Below are 14,330 nucleotides of genomic sequence, written 5' to 3' on the forward strand. Positions count from 1 at the left end.
GTGCGCCATGGGAGTCGTAGGCGGAGGGCGGGACCGCGAGGGGAGGGGAACTGCAGCCCCCATGATGCACCGCGGCTCCTCTCGCGCTGTGGGCGCCAACGGCTCGGGGCGGCCGTTGGGAGGCTGAGGGGCGGTGCGAAGCCGAGCTCCCCTCAGGGCGGGGCCGTGCGCACGCACACACAGCCGGCGCTTCAGGGACCGCCTTTCTTTCTTTTTTTTTTTCTCTTTTTTTCTCTCTTTTTTTTTTTTTTTTTTTTTTTCTTTTCCTTTTTCCCCAGGTAGCTGTGTTTCCACAAGGCGGCGCTGCAGCGCGAAATCCCAGAAATCTGGGCCCTCCTCTCCTCCTAGTTCCGTGAAGGCAGCTTAAACGCCGACAAATCCCGCCTGCGTTTGCTGGGCAAATATCCGTAGAATTAGAAAACTCTTAGGTAAGTTAGGTATGGAAAAGTCCTGAGAGTCACGTTAATTTGGAAATCCCTGGTGCAATTTTAACATTTTCAGCTTTTCTTCCAGGTTTTGACCTGAAGCACACGTTAAATAAAGCAGGAGAGAGGTTTAGATTCTCTGTCAGAAAGGTGCCACGTTGCTATGCTAAGCCATGGAGGGGCAGCAGAGAAACCCTCCCTTCCTTTTGGAGAAGGACAGGAGGTTTCTGGAGAGCATTCGAGGAAACATATTGACAGAAACTGAAAAAGTGGGCTGTGCTGAGCCAGGGCCCTCTGAGGAGCGCTACATCATATACAGTAATGCTTTTGACAAGGTAACATATTTCTCAGGTAAATGAGCAAGACTAATAGAGCTCACACTAAGCGTGCTTTGCTGCTTTGTTTTCTGAGGAAAAATACATAAACAGACCAATTGTGAACTGTAGGTATTGCTACACAGATCAGAGGTTGGTGCATTTCTATCCATTTATTTTATGCCCACTATATACACTATAGTCAAATAGAAACCATTATGATGAATTCATAGTACCAGAAGTTATATTACAGTAGGGTTCATGCTTGATAACCCCTTTTCTTAACTTTTTGTTTGTTTGTTTGTTTGACTATAAAGACCCATGACATTTACCCCATTTGCCCCATATGCCCTATATGAGCATCAGCTGCTCTTCAGTTAGGCTGAAAAGTTGTTGCTGAAGCTTGTGAAGGACTCCTGCCTGATTTCATCTGCCTTTTTCAGATTCTGACTGAAATGGAAGATGCTGTGAATAAATAAATAAAGCACCCTTGCACACCTAGCTTTCTGGATAAGTAGGAATGAAAGTTCCTCTGTCTACTTTTACATCTTCACTTATTTTAGCATACTAACATGTGGCCCCTGTACCTTTGGTTTTCCAAGCCTGTTTCTGAAGCTTTTTTGTTTGTTTGTTTGTTTTTTAATGTTAATAATATCTTTTATTATGTGGTGGTGTAAAGCTTGATCTAAGACGTATTGCTTTGTCTAGCCATTTTCTTTTAAAGCTATTGTGTATTAGAAAGTTCCAGAAAGATTTTTGTTGTTGATTCTCTTCCCACAAATATTGCATCCAAAAATACATTCACAGATAATAGAGTATGTTAGTGCGTACAAGAACATCCTGACTTCAATCAAACAGGAATATGAGGCATTTATTACAAGAATTAAGAATGGCCAAAGGAATGTGTTTTTTCTTCGTGGGAGATTAAAAGCTCTGGAATCTGAGTCCACAGCTCTGTTATACTATAGGAAAAGAGCAATGGAGCTTGAAGACAAGTAAGCTCTCTCTCATGATGCTTAGAACAAAATATGTTGTTTTAATTAGGACGTAAATAATTTAAGTGTAGTTGACTTTAACACTTTTTTATGTTTCTGAACAGTCATTGCTAAAATGGATTGTCTGATGCTGAGAAATACAGAAAAGAAAGTGAATTACTAACTTTTCCTGAGTTTACAGTCTTACATTAAGAAGATACTATATAGCTGCATTTATCTAGTAGAATTCTGCAAAGAGCCAATTATCTTGCTATGTGCAGTCTGAAATAGAATATGGCAAACAAGGGGGCAGAAAACAGCAAAACAGTGTGAGACCAAGCAAGTTCAGAAGCTTTTGGTACTAATATTCTTGCAGCCTGATGTATTAAAAATGACCAGGTAACAGTTCCTGTTTTGTTTGCTTGGGGTTTTTGTTCATTTGTTTTCCCAGAATAAAAGCTATTGAGAAGAATTCTGCAAAAATTGAAAATGAAATATTAAAAATTCAAAATATGGGAAAGGTGCCCTCTGAAACCTTTGGCACACAGGAGAAAACAGTACATCCCGCTAAACCCATCCCAGGTAAATCCAAGGTTCTGCTATTGTGAGCATTTCTTCTACATTAAGTATGTTTTTAAGTAATAATGATTACCAAATGAATAGGCAAGCCACCCAGAATACTGCAGTTTATCAGTGAGATGCCAATCAGCCTGTGTTCCTGTCATCAGGCGGCTTTACTATTTTTTGCCCAGAAAAGAGGGAGTTACCACCAGCTCAGCCTCTCACTTATTTGGGATGACAAGCAGGAGTTGAAGACTTATAAGGGCTAAATCTACCCCAGGGCAGGCAGAGAGAGAGTTGGTTGTGCTTGCTGGATCTGCGGCAGCTGATTGTTCTGGTTTTTCATGCAAGCCAGGGCATTCTGTAAAGCTCCAACTTAAACCCGTCTGCAGCGGATCTCGTTGGCATCTGCAGGAATGAGGACTCAACAAGGCAGAAGGATGTAACTGGCCCCATCTCACACCAATTGAAATGTGTCCTTGGGTTGCTTTATGGTGTTTTATAGGCACCTCTCAGTAGATGGTTATGGGAGTATGCAGTTTGGCTACTGACTAGGTCCTCTGAGGACCAGAAGGTGGCAAATCTGATGCCTGTTGGAAGTAAGGATGCGAGAGATTCAGAGAATTACAGATCTGCAAGACTAAAGTCCAAACAGGAAAAATAATAAGAGATGCAGCCTAAGTGGATGTGTGCCTAAATACAGCTTGTTTGGAAAGAGCAAACATTACCTTTGGTTGGGTGTTACAGGATGCACGGCCGAAAGCACGACAGACACCAGTAGAGTCAGATCATGCTCCTCCATTTTATTGCCCGAATAGCCTAACTTTTATAGTGAACTTAACAGGGGTGGACAGTGTTTCACACACCATTATTGGTCAAAAGCACTCAGACAAACAACTACAAGAAAACAACCCCACCTGCAAGAAAACAACCCCCTTGTGATTAGCAGTCACGTAGACCTTGTCCTTGAAGCCAGCTGCTGATAACAATATTTTTCTGAATTCCTCAATTGGGCGACGTTGGAACACTGTCATGGGAACTTCTCATAGTTGCCCTGGTAGCTTGGTTTGCTCAGCTACAGCAGGCCATGGGATTTGCTAAGGCCTACTCCTGGTTGCTTAAGACAAGCTCAGATCAAACAACTGTTCCACGGACTCATGTCCATGCCCTTTGTGCCAATTCCCAACAGTTGGGGGTAGTCCATCCATTTTTTGCACATCATTTTTTGAAGGGAGGTACAAGAATGTGGGTGGGGTGACATGACACAGCCTTGATTTTTCAAAAGGCATCAGGTAAATCTTTGAAGTAAGTCAGGCAGCATAAGAAGCGAAGTCTTTCCTTGTATAAATATTTGTTTAAAAGATAGGAAATGGAGAGTAGAAACAAAAAGTATCATCTTTCCTGATGGTGCTGAGGTATTCAGGATGGCAAGGATGTGAGCCAAGTGTGAATTGCAACAGGAGAACCTTGTAAGACTGAGCATCACATCTGCTCCATGAAAGCAAAACTCCATGAAAGACAAAACCAAAACCAACAAAAAATGAGTGTAAGGAATTACTTAGAGGAGAAGCAGAGAACAAAATAGGATATATAATCAAACCTCTGTATCTTTTGTGTCTCATGACTTGAAAAAGTCCAGCAGAGTTGGACTTGAAGATCCGTATGGGTCCCTTCCAACTCAGCATTTTCTATGATTCTATGATTCAGAGTTATTGCTGGACTTCCTCAAAAGAAAGACCTGGAAGAGATTTGCAAGAAGAGCTCATGAAAGGCATTTTGTTCTCCCACAGGTCTGAGTGTAGAGGAATCTCTCAGCTTGGATTCTCTTTCTAAACATCTCTCTCAGTTAGACAGACGGTTGCTGGAACTGAAAAAAGATGGGGACGGGAAGTATGTCCCTCGTCAGAAAAAGACGAAGTTAGAACAAGAACTCTTGCACTTACTGGCCATAAGAGATACAGCTGAAGCAAAGAGGGATAAGCTGAAGCTCAGGTTCACAAGCATCTGCAACACTTCCTTTTGATACGTTCTTTCTGTCACATAGACATTTTTTAAAGTCTTACAGATTAAGCCTCAGTACATGAATCAATTATTAATACAGATACCACAGATCCTATGATGAATATTTCTGCATTCATGTAACTCTTCTGCTAACATACCTGTTTCCCTCTTCAACTATCTGTAGATACACTAGAATTTCATTAGTTGCAAATGCTATTTCTGCCTGTGCAAAATCAGACAAGACTATCACCCTGCAAAATGTCCTCTCTCAGATCACAAAAAATGATGAAAGAGGTAAAGTCATTAAAATAAAATGTCAGAACAGTCAAGAATGAGAGTATGAGTGTAGACAGCTGTAGTGAACTAAGAGTTTGGTCTTTAAGATAGTATTTTCTCCATCTTTCCAGAGAGATATTTCATTTTTGAGGGTACTGGTGGGAAAACTGTCTTTAGAGTTTAACTGATGTGGCAAAAGGCGTGTCTTAAACAATCATCCACTTAAGGAGATTGTTTAAATTCTTTAAAAATACATGAAAATATTTTCAGCTTAAATTATATGCCTTCATATAAATGTATCAGTTGATAGTTTTTGTTGTTGTTGTTTTGTTTTTAAATGCTTTAGCACTTTTAATGCTGATTTGCTTGTTGAGGTAGTACTGTGATTACCTTACGCTGCCATATCTTATATTCCAGCTCTTGATGTCCCTAGTAAAATGGCTGAGGATTCACTTGAATATTTTGAAAGGTAAAAAGAATATTGTTATTGTGCTCTGTATTAGCAGTTTACAACACTGGAGCTAATATATCATACTGAATGCCTGAATGCAGTCCTTCTTTTTTTTTTTTTTTTTTTTTTTTGACCCTTTTGGAGCTTGTAAAAAGTGCTGCCATTTAGACATAGACATTAAATCAAAGGTTTGTCCACTTTCAGAGGCTCTTTGGTCCTTTTTCTAAAGGGACTGACATTGAAGAGACCAGCTGTTGAGGTGTATGATTAGCTTACTTCCTTGTGTTGTGAAAGCTGACAAGCTAATTTTAAATATTATAGGTTTTGTACCTACGAGTGAAAATGTAGGGTTTTTTTTCAAAATTGAGGGTTTGATGAAAATGAGGGTTTTTCAAAAGTGTCCAGATACCTGAAGGAAATTGGACATTACTGGACTTTTCTAAAGCATCCAATGCAGAGATTTACTTCTAGATGCCTAGATCTCATCACTTAATAACCGCTTGATCTTAAAAATAGGAATTAGTTCATCAACTGATCTCATATAGCCTGCTGTGTAACTGCTAAACAGAAGTAACTCGCTTCTGTTTCTGGCAATTGATTAATTTTCTTAGTCCCTCCTAAATCACAATCTTTTACAAGCCTTATATTAAAATGCAGTTGATTTCTCTTTACAATTGTCCAGGTAACTCCCTCTTAGATTTCTCAATTTTCATTATGGACGTTTTCAAAAGCGCTAGGTAGTGAGGCAGAAGAAACGTAACTGGATGTGCAGGGAATGAAAATTGCTGCTTCATGCTGGAAAACGCAATAAAGATGTACTAGGTTAAAATATATATGTTTTAAGCTGTGTATTCTTAAAGTTTAGGATTCCTGACTGGATTGCTATTTAAAGCCAGCCATTTTGTGTATGTGTATTTATTTAGTGTTTGCATAGCATATACTCTGTATTTTTTCTTCCTTTTTACTAGTTTCAGTGAATTATTTTCAAGTGGTCAGTATGATGCTGCAGCAACTTGTGCAATAAACTCTCCTGGAGAAATTCTCTGTAATGAAGAGGCTCTAAAGAATCTTAAATGTAAGAACTTGATAATTGGATCCATTCTTACAGGATCTTAGTTGATGTCAAGCTAGTTGTTTTAGTGCTTAGGATCTTGGGATTTATCAAACAAGATTTTTTGTGGGGGTTTGAGGCTTGCATTTAAAATTCCAAATCGAATACAAAGAAGTTGTAAGGCTTTTTATTTCTCCTTTGTTCTATGTTAAGCACATGCCCTGAAAGGCAGGAAAAGAGATAGCTAGTTTACAACACTTGTTGTTTTGTTTTTGTTTTTACTGTTGGAGCAGCACTGGGGTAAGCAGTGGTTTATGGAAAAGAATGGAACATAAACAGTCATGTAAGCTTTTCAAAAATGTGTGACTGGTGAAATTACAACTAGCTAATAGACTTCATTATGTTACAGGCAAGGCCTTTTCCATCACTTTGGGACTCAGGGTCTGCAGAAGTATAAATTCCTGTTACCATGGTCTTAAGGTCTAGTGTAACGCTGTTCCTAAAGCTGTGCTGAAATTGTTTTTGTTTCTACTGAGGGGTGACATGTAGTAGACAAGAACAAAAGTCCACCTGCTAGTTTGACTGTTATGTGTGTTAACTACTTAAGCCTAGCCTTTTGAGCTGTAAAGCAATATTCCAGTTAGCTGCATTAAAAATAGTTTCTGAAATCTAAGATACATAAAAACTATTGCTGATTTTAAATTTCCCAGGTAAATGAAAAATAGTCTATATAATTTTGTCTTTGTCTCAATGTTTTGCCTAGTATTTGGAAATACAAAATTCAGTGGTATTGGTGGTATCAGAGATATGAGCAGCTGAATATTTTATTCTTAATCTGGGAGGAATCATAGGGGCGTGGTCGAACTTTACAAGATCAACATTTTTTTGTGTGTGTGTGCATATTTTAATGGTTTTCATTCAATTTTAGAGAGAAGAACTGCAATAAGCTAGTATGTGGGATCTGAATTACAAATCAGTCTTAGCAGATTTTATATTCCAAAAGCAGTACAAAGGCATTTACAATGTTATTTCATATATTTTCACCTGAAAACCTATATGGCTTAAATACCCAACCATCTCTCCCCCTGAGATTTACCTTTTTTACCTTTACCTGTCACTGGTAAAATACTGTCATGATTCCTGTGCCTTCAGTTCTGAGCAACCTTCATTTTGAGTGATTAATGTAGCATCGCATATGACACAACCTCAGAGATTTGCTAAGAATTGTGTCAGAGGCCTTTGGCGTGTGTCAGCAAACAAAGACTAAAACTTAGGAAGTCTGAAATAGTGAAAGTTACTTTTCTCTTTGTGCTTTTCTGGGTGACTTTTGTTTTCAACCCTTTAGCTCTTAGCTGTCTTGAAGGAAGAAATCTGCCTTTGCTGAAGTATTTTGACACTCTCATAAATGCAAGTACTGCAGCTGGACGCCTTCCAAATTTACCTGTAACTCTGGAAGCAATTAAATGTGCATTGTCTGAAAAGCAATTAAACCTGGTAAACCATTGGGTTACACAGCAAAGGTATGTGGTTCTTCTGCACTGACGTCCATGAGGCTTTTCCTTTTCTTCAAACTAAACCCTTTGAAACAAAACACAGCCAAAAGTACCAGTGGGTGTCCTTTTTGATTCTGCTGTTAAACTCACTGTTAAATCTTAAATTCAATATGAGCATAGGTCAAATAAGTGTTATCAACAGCAAGTTCTGAAGAACACATTTTGGTTTCGTTGCTGTGAACCATTCTTGCAGCACTGCAGGCCCCAGTTTTGTTTGAGACTCTTTTCTCTTATGCTGTAGTTAAAACTATGCAGATGCAAAGTTTTCACACCGTACTATGGATTAAGAAAACTGTAATTACTGAAAGATGGGTTTCTTTCATTCTACTCTTGATGTTAGAAATGTGAGCATTTCCCTTTCTCTGAAAGCAGTCTTGAATCTCCCATGTTCAGGAAGAATGTAAGAATGTTCCTCCCAGCTGCCACAGCCTGGAATTGCAGTAATCTCTAAAAGACATGTCCCATTGGTTGCTATTGCTTTCTGTGGCAGTTGAGACATTAAGAAAGAGAAGGAAGAGGCTACTTTTTAAAATGTAGAGAATTAAGGCTGCAAGAGAGGCAGAAAGAAGAAGGGGAACAGTTTAATAGTTATACGTGCAGAAATATGCCCATCTATACAATCCACTTATGCTGGAGGTCATTTTGAAATATTCTGAAGTTACGAAGCATATTAGGAATGCTGTTTTATTGCCTTGTCTTCTTCAGGCTAACTTTTTCTGAGGCAGTGGGAGACCTTATTTATGATTATGGGAAAGAGGAGCCAAACAACATGTCTGGCTTTGGCTCAGGCCGCGTATGGTCATTCTGGTGCGTACAAAAAAGTTGCGTTGTGCCTGTGTAAACAGGGCCGAATTGCTGGAGCAGTGGATTATATTCAGCAAGTGGAGCATTTTTCTTTAGGTAAATAATAAGGCGCTTGTATTGCCTTTGATGATTGTTCTACCGTTTATTTATTTTAGGTTTAATGATGATGCTTTGGACCACATTTGTACAGAAGGAATTTGAAGTGAATCAGTCTGAACTTGTCATCATGTTTAAGTAGACCTCAAGAACTCTGATTAAAAGACCCTGTCAGCGTTATCATAATATCAATGCGTGATCTTCTGAAATAAGGAATTTCTTTTTGTACACTTGTTTGAAAATCACTGGAGGGATTTCCCAAAACCCCAGTAGGAGGCCTGCAGGAAATCTCAGAGATTTAGCCCTCTGTTGGATCATGAGTTTATTAATCCAACAATGAAAGGAAAGAAGGGTGTCCTATGTTCTTTCTTAGGCTCCTTTCTGCTTAGCTTCTGTGACTTCTGGCTGTGAAATTTTTTTCTTCTATGTGTCTTCTTGCTTTGAATGTTATTGCTCAGTTAAGTTACAGTTTTTCATTCTTATTTTCTTATTTTTTTCTTATTTTATTCACTGACCATATTCCAAATCATGTTAAAGGTGGATTTTCAATATTAAGTACTTTTCTGCTGTGTGCTCATTTTCTCATTCTGTGAGATTTCTAAAATAATTACAGAAAAGATTTTTTTTCCAAGTAAATGAAGGTTAGATTTTAATCACATACTAGCTTTTCCACAGTGTTTAGGAAAATCCTTGTGTTCTTTTATAGTGAGGAAGGGGAGAGGTGACCATGTGCAAATTTATAATAATCTTGGTGTTTTATTTTCAGATGATTACTTCTTCTTATTGGAAAACTGTCCTAGCACTGCATTAATTCGCTGTCTCAGTCAACAGTGGATTAGAAAACCACCGTTTTCATCTATGGGGGCTACAATCCTGTCTTTTATCTCGGCCGAACACAAAAAGCATGGCTTTCAGCTGTTGGAGGAAATGAACAATAAAAGTAAGCACAGTAAAATTTGAATAACAAACTTTCAAACTTGACATTTTAATTCAAGTCCAGTTTCAGCCTATAAATTACTTTGGATTCAGTGCTCCTTGTTTGTAATGGAAACTAAATAAAAGCTTTTCTTCATAGCAAGCTGAACTGTGCATTCTTGCATCTTCTGAAGCTTCCACAGGGATGAGGGTCACTCATGTCAGATTTCACAGCCTATCCTGCCTGCTCTCACACACACAGGTTCAGTCTTCGCTGTTGCACAGAGCACCCCTTGGGGCAACCCAACCACTGAAATAATTATGCAGGCACTTTGTTTGCTTCTAGCAGGGACTCTGTAGACTGCCTCTTGGACAACCAGTAACTTATTTACTGCTTAGGACATAAAAAAGAAATAACCAAAGTCCTACTTTGATGTAAGATTTGTAAGTTCCCAGAGCGTTTACAATGCCAGGTGCAGAAGCTCTTCAGGCAACGTGAGCTCAAGCCAAAGGCACAGAGCTGCAACAAACCACATGGGCAGAATGTGCTGCAGACTCTGCAGGGAAAGTAATGCTTATTTGCCTAGACTTAGCCAAGAAAAGTGCTTAAATCTAAAGATAATGTTTCTGCAAAGTAGGTTATCTCCATTCAGGAATGGTTATTTCCATCTATTGTATATATTGTATCTTGCCCTTAACTGCTCTTAACTTTGGTGTCTGCCACTTCTCTGTCATTCTATTGCTCTTCTGGGTTTCAGAAATGATTTTGAGTTTAATCAAAGATTTTAGCCTTTAATCCTTTTAAATTAAAGACTGTTTTTCTTAAAAGCCTTTAATTTGATCAGTTTTTCTTTACTCAATCATAGAATTTATAATCCGTCTGAAAAAAATGATCCATCTGATTTGTGCAGTATCCCTAATATGATTAATACAAAGCTTGTTGAGGCAAATGCAGGGTCTTTTCCTTTTCCTTTTCCTTTTCCTTTTCCTTTTCCTTTTCCTTTTCCTTTTCCTTTTCCTTTTCCTTTTCCTTTTCCTTTTCCTTTTCCTTTTCCTTTTCCTTTTCCTTTTCCTTTTCCTATTTTTAAATTATTTTTATTTCCTTTAGATGCTTTGGAAAAGATTATTCTAAGTGACACTGTCAGCACTTTGGAAGACTGGAATAAGATAGCAGTTACCTGTGCAGAAAATAAGCATGAAAAGTTATCTCAGAAAATTGTGTCAGTCCTCACCTCACAGGATGGAGTGTTTGATAATTCACGACTTGAAGATGAAAAAGACACGAGGATAATGGAATAGGTTTTCTGGTAGTTTTCCTGCGTAACAACAGAGGGAGCTCTTACAGCAGTCAAGTGAAGAGTCCATTTAGCTCTTTGTATGAATTACAGTAAACAGTAAGCATGCAAAAAACAGTGCTGAGAATTATTTTACCAGCAGGTATCAGTTATTCGTCGCTCTTAATGTGTCTCTGTGAAAATGTGTTCGTGGCAGTGTTTTTTTTAACTGGAAATGTATCCTTAATGTAGAAGAAAGTTGGCATATGACACTCTGGAGTGGTGTACTGTGGTAATGATACACATTTCTTTTATCCACCCTGTTCTCAGCTTCAATACATCACATCTGTCTTTCAGGATAGTGCTGGAGGGAGATACTGCACAGGGTTTGGAATCAGTGTGGGTAAGGGAAACTGCTGTTCGTGGATCATCACTCTGAGAGCACTGTACAATAGGGCATTGTGCAAGGCAGACACACCCTAATGCCTTTTTTTTTTTTTTTTTTTTTTCTGGTTGACCAGAAAGGTCACCATCACTAGAGTCATAGAACAAGTTAGATTATCCTGATAATCTAACAAATCCTGTCAAAATGCAACAAGTGCTTACTTTGAAGTTAGTTTTCACTTAGGCACATCCAACTGCTTCTTGGATTCCTGTGGGAATTAAGTGACCATATTGCAATGTAAGAGCCAGTACTGGAAGTCTTACTTAGCTTGGATTGATTATTAAGAGGTGGGTGATTCAGCCTTAGAGAAAGGAAGATGTCCAACTATAGTCTTATGCTGGGTGCGTGTTGGCAGAGCCTGTTTTTAGCTCTCAGCCCACAACCAGTATAAACAGGAAGAATGCTGAATGTCATCTATTGCTGTCACTGTGCTACATGTTCCCAAATAACAGATATCTCTATAATTAAGCTAGATATGACTACTGCTTTTTTCTTTTTTCTTTTTTTTAAATAATGCATTTTTGCATTTTAAAAAGTTAATAGGAAATATTTGTTATATGGGTGAATCTGAAGAGTTAGGATTCACAAGAGAACTTTCTTTAAAAGAAGAAAAATATAAATCTACAGATATTTTAAGTATTGGATTTGAATCAAGAACAGAGAGGGGTATCCAATTTCCATTTTTAACATTTAGAATAATGACTTCTAAATATAACCCTTAAATATATAAATATATTGATATTTTATGAAATAAATTAGTGTTAAACATACACACACACACACACACACACACACACACACACACACATAATCTATATATATATATAAAAATAATAATTCCTGGCACTTAATAATATGTTTCCAAATGTTTGTGAATTATTACTGCTCTGAAGAGCTTATAGTTTATGAAGGTTTCATTAGGGATACAGTCTTTATAATGAACATTACAACTTTTACCTCAAGTGGGTCAAATCTATCAAAGATTGGCTGTTTTAGTAGCTCTTCAGTGTTGTAGAAAAATGTAACTTCTGTGATGCGAAGGAGCAAGGCCTTGCCAGGACGCCTTTGTAGTTGATCACATCTTTTCAGCTGATCACATCTTTTCCCAGGTAGAATATATTTTTTTAAGCTAGTATGTATATATTTTGTATTACATCTGCTATGTTGACAAAGAATTTCAAACGTTTTTAAAAGTCAAAAGGCATTTGATAAAATTGTGTTAGAAGGAAAGGGGGGAGAAGGAGGTGAAATTTTCAGATGAAAGTAAGGAACAATGAGATTGAAAATATTTATTATGGCACCTATTTCTGAGTGTGTTCCGGAAAAAAAATTACTTAGGTGATGTTTAATTCACATACCATTGCAGCTGAATTTTGACTAACATTTGAGTACATTTTCCCAGAATTACGAACATGCTTTGGGGACCACTTGGTTTTATAAGAAATGCAGGGTTCACAAAATGCTTATTTTCCAGATTGAGGTAGTTATTTCTGTAACAGAACTGATGCATTCTTTACTGAGACCTGATCTTTTCCTGAGCTAAGTTTGACATCCCAGAGTGACCGCAGACTTCTACACTTTCTGACTGTGAAATGCAGAGCAGTTGATGATGAAAACGGATTCATTTTTAAACGTGACTGTGCCTACTGAAACTTCAGGTTCAGTTTTCTCATTGCATTTTTTGCTGGTGTGCATCTATTAGTTTCAGTGGTGCTATTTCTCATGTATGTAATGAGTAACAAAGGATCATTATCTTAATAGTTGTCACAATTATTATATGATAAGGTGGGGTGAGCATTTATCTTAGATATATTGTATGTATTGTAACCTGATTTACAGTATAGCATAGATTGGAATGTAACCCAAAAGATGAAAGTAATGAATGAAAAGATCACTGACATTCTTTCTGCATGAAAGCTGACATCATACAAGAAAGCAGTGCAGATATAACTGACATGCTCCCCCAGGTGACTTCATGGTTCTTGTTTAATATTTGCAGCAACTGAAAAATGAAATGCTTGTTAAATAAACATGACGGTGATGGGCTAAACCCACAAAGTTTTATTCTTTTTCTTTATAGCCATTTTTACTGTGCAGGGGTGGTTTCTAGCAAGGATATGTGATCAAACGGCAGGGATATGTGATCAAAAGGCAGGCCTGAGATATGTGCCAGTTTTGGCGCCCTGTTTACCTGCTATTTTGTATTAAGCATTCTGTAGAAGTTTTAGAAATCATGCTACATAAGAAAAACAATGTAAGGGTGGAGTTAAATGTATACTCTTAGAGCAGACAAAATTGTTACTGGGGAGGAGTGTATGGGGAGGTATTGCATTATATGCCTTATTTTCCTTCAAAGGAACTTTGTGACTCTCCTAGTCCAACAATCATTTGGTAATCATCTTCTCAGGCTTAAAGTGATTTAGACCTTTAGACCTTTAGATTTAGAAAAAAGCACACACATACACAAAAAAAAAACCAAACCTGTCTTAAATCTCATGGACATTCTGGACATTCTGTTTAGCAGTCAATATACTTTTACCCAAAGTCTCCATAAAAGTGAAATAGTATTTTAATAGTACTCAAACATCTGAAGTTACATTAAAAAAAAAGAAAAAAGAAAAAAGACTCAAAAAGTTAGAAACATCTGTAAATGCCTAAGCAACTTTAAAGCCTACCCCTAAATTGCTTACAAAGCTTTACATCCCCAGTCCCCGATGGAATTTTCAATGTGATTTACCCAGTGTCACAGAGAAGGGAACTTTGATCACCTGGCTGTTAGGAGATTCTGAAACACTTTGGATACTGGCAATACATTTCTTTCTTGTTTATTTATTAATCAAACTCACTATTAATAGGTTACCTGGTGTTTAAACAATTTTGAGTTAGATAAAGCAATCTGGCTGAAAAGTAATTCTAAGAAAGTAGGTGTGAATTTTAAAAGTGGTTGAAGAATGAACAATATTTACAGGTAGACATCAGCACAGTCCTACGCAATTGTTTATTGCCAAGCTCTGACTAGTTGACTTTATTTCTGTCTCTAGTTGGTTGGTGTGCTGCATTTACCTCCCTCAAATGCAGACCTGACAAAGGTAAGCCACAGATTTATACTTTTATTTGATGAAGAAATTAAGCTCTTTCAAGACAGGTGTCACATTTTTTGACCCCTTGTGTAGAAAAGAATGTGAAATTA

At 37.7% G+C, this 14,330-nt stretch overlaps 1 protein-coding gene across 1 annotated transcript; it reads left to right on the forward strand.

Moving 5' to 3' along the window:
* The first annotated feature begins 364 nt into the window (after positions 1-364).
* Positions 365-10,775, forward strand: CLHC1 (clathrin heavy chain linker domain containing 1). The gene is given in 13 exon segments (XM_082758152.1): positions 365-428; positions 514-760; positions 1,547-1,734; positions 2,108-2,295; positions 4,065-4,266; positions 4,460-4,569; positions 4,969-5,020; positions 5,971-6,077; positions 7,399-7,573; positions 8,312-8,368; positions 8,370-8,506; positions 9,273-9,446; positions 10,251-10,775. Coding segments are annotated over 12 exon segments (2,022 nt in total). The 5' UTR covers positions 365-428; positions 514-598; the 3' UTR covers positions 10,721-10,775.
* Positions 10,776-14,330: the final 3,555 nt, after the last annotated feature.

The sequence above is a fragment of the Aythya marila genome, assembly GCF_965140915.1.
Source record: "Aythya marila genome assembly, chromosome: 3".
Lineage (NCBI taxonomy): Eukaryota > Metazoa > Chordata > Aves > Anseriformes > Anatidae > Aythya > Aythya marila.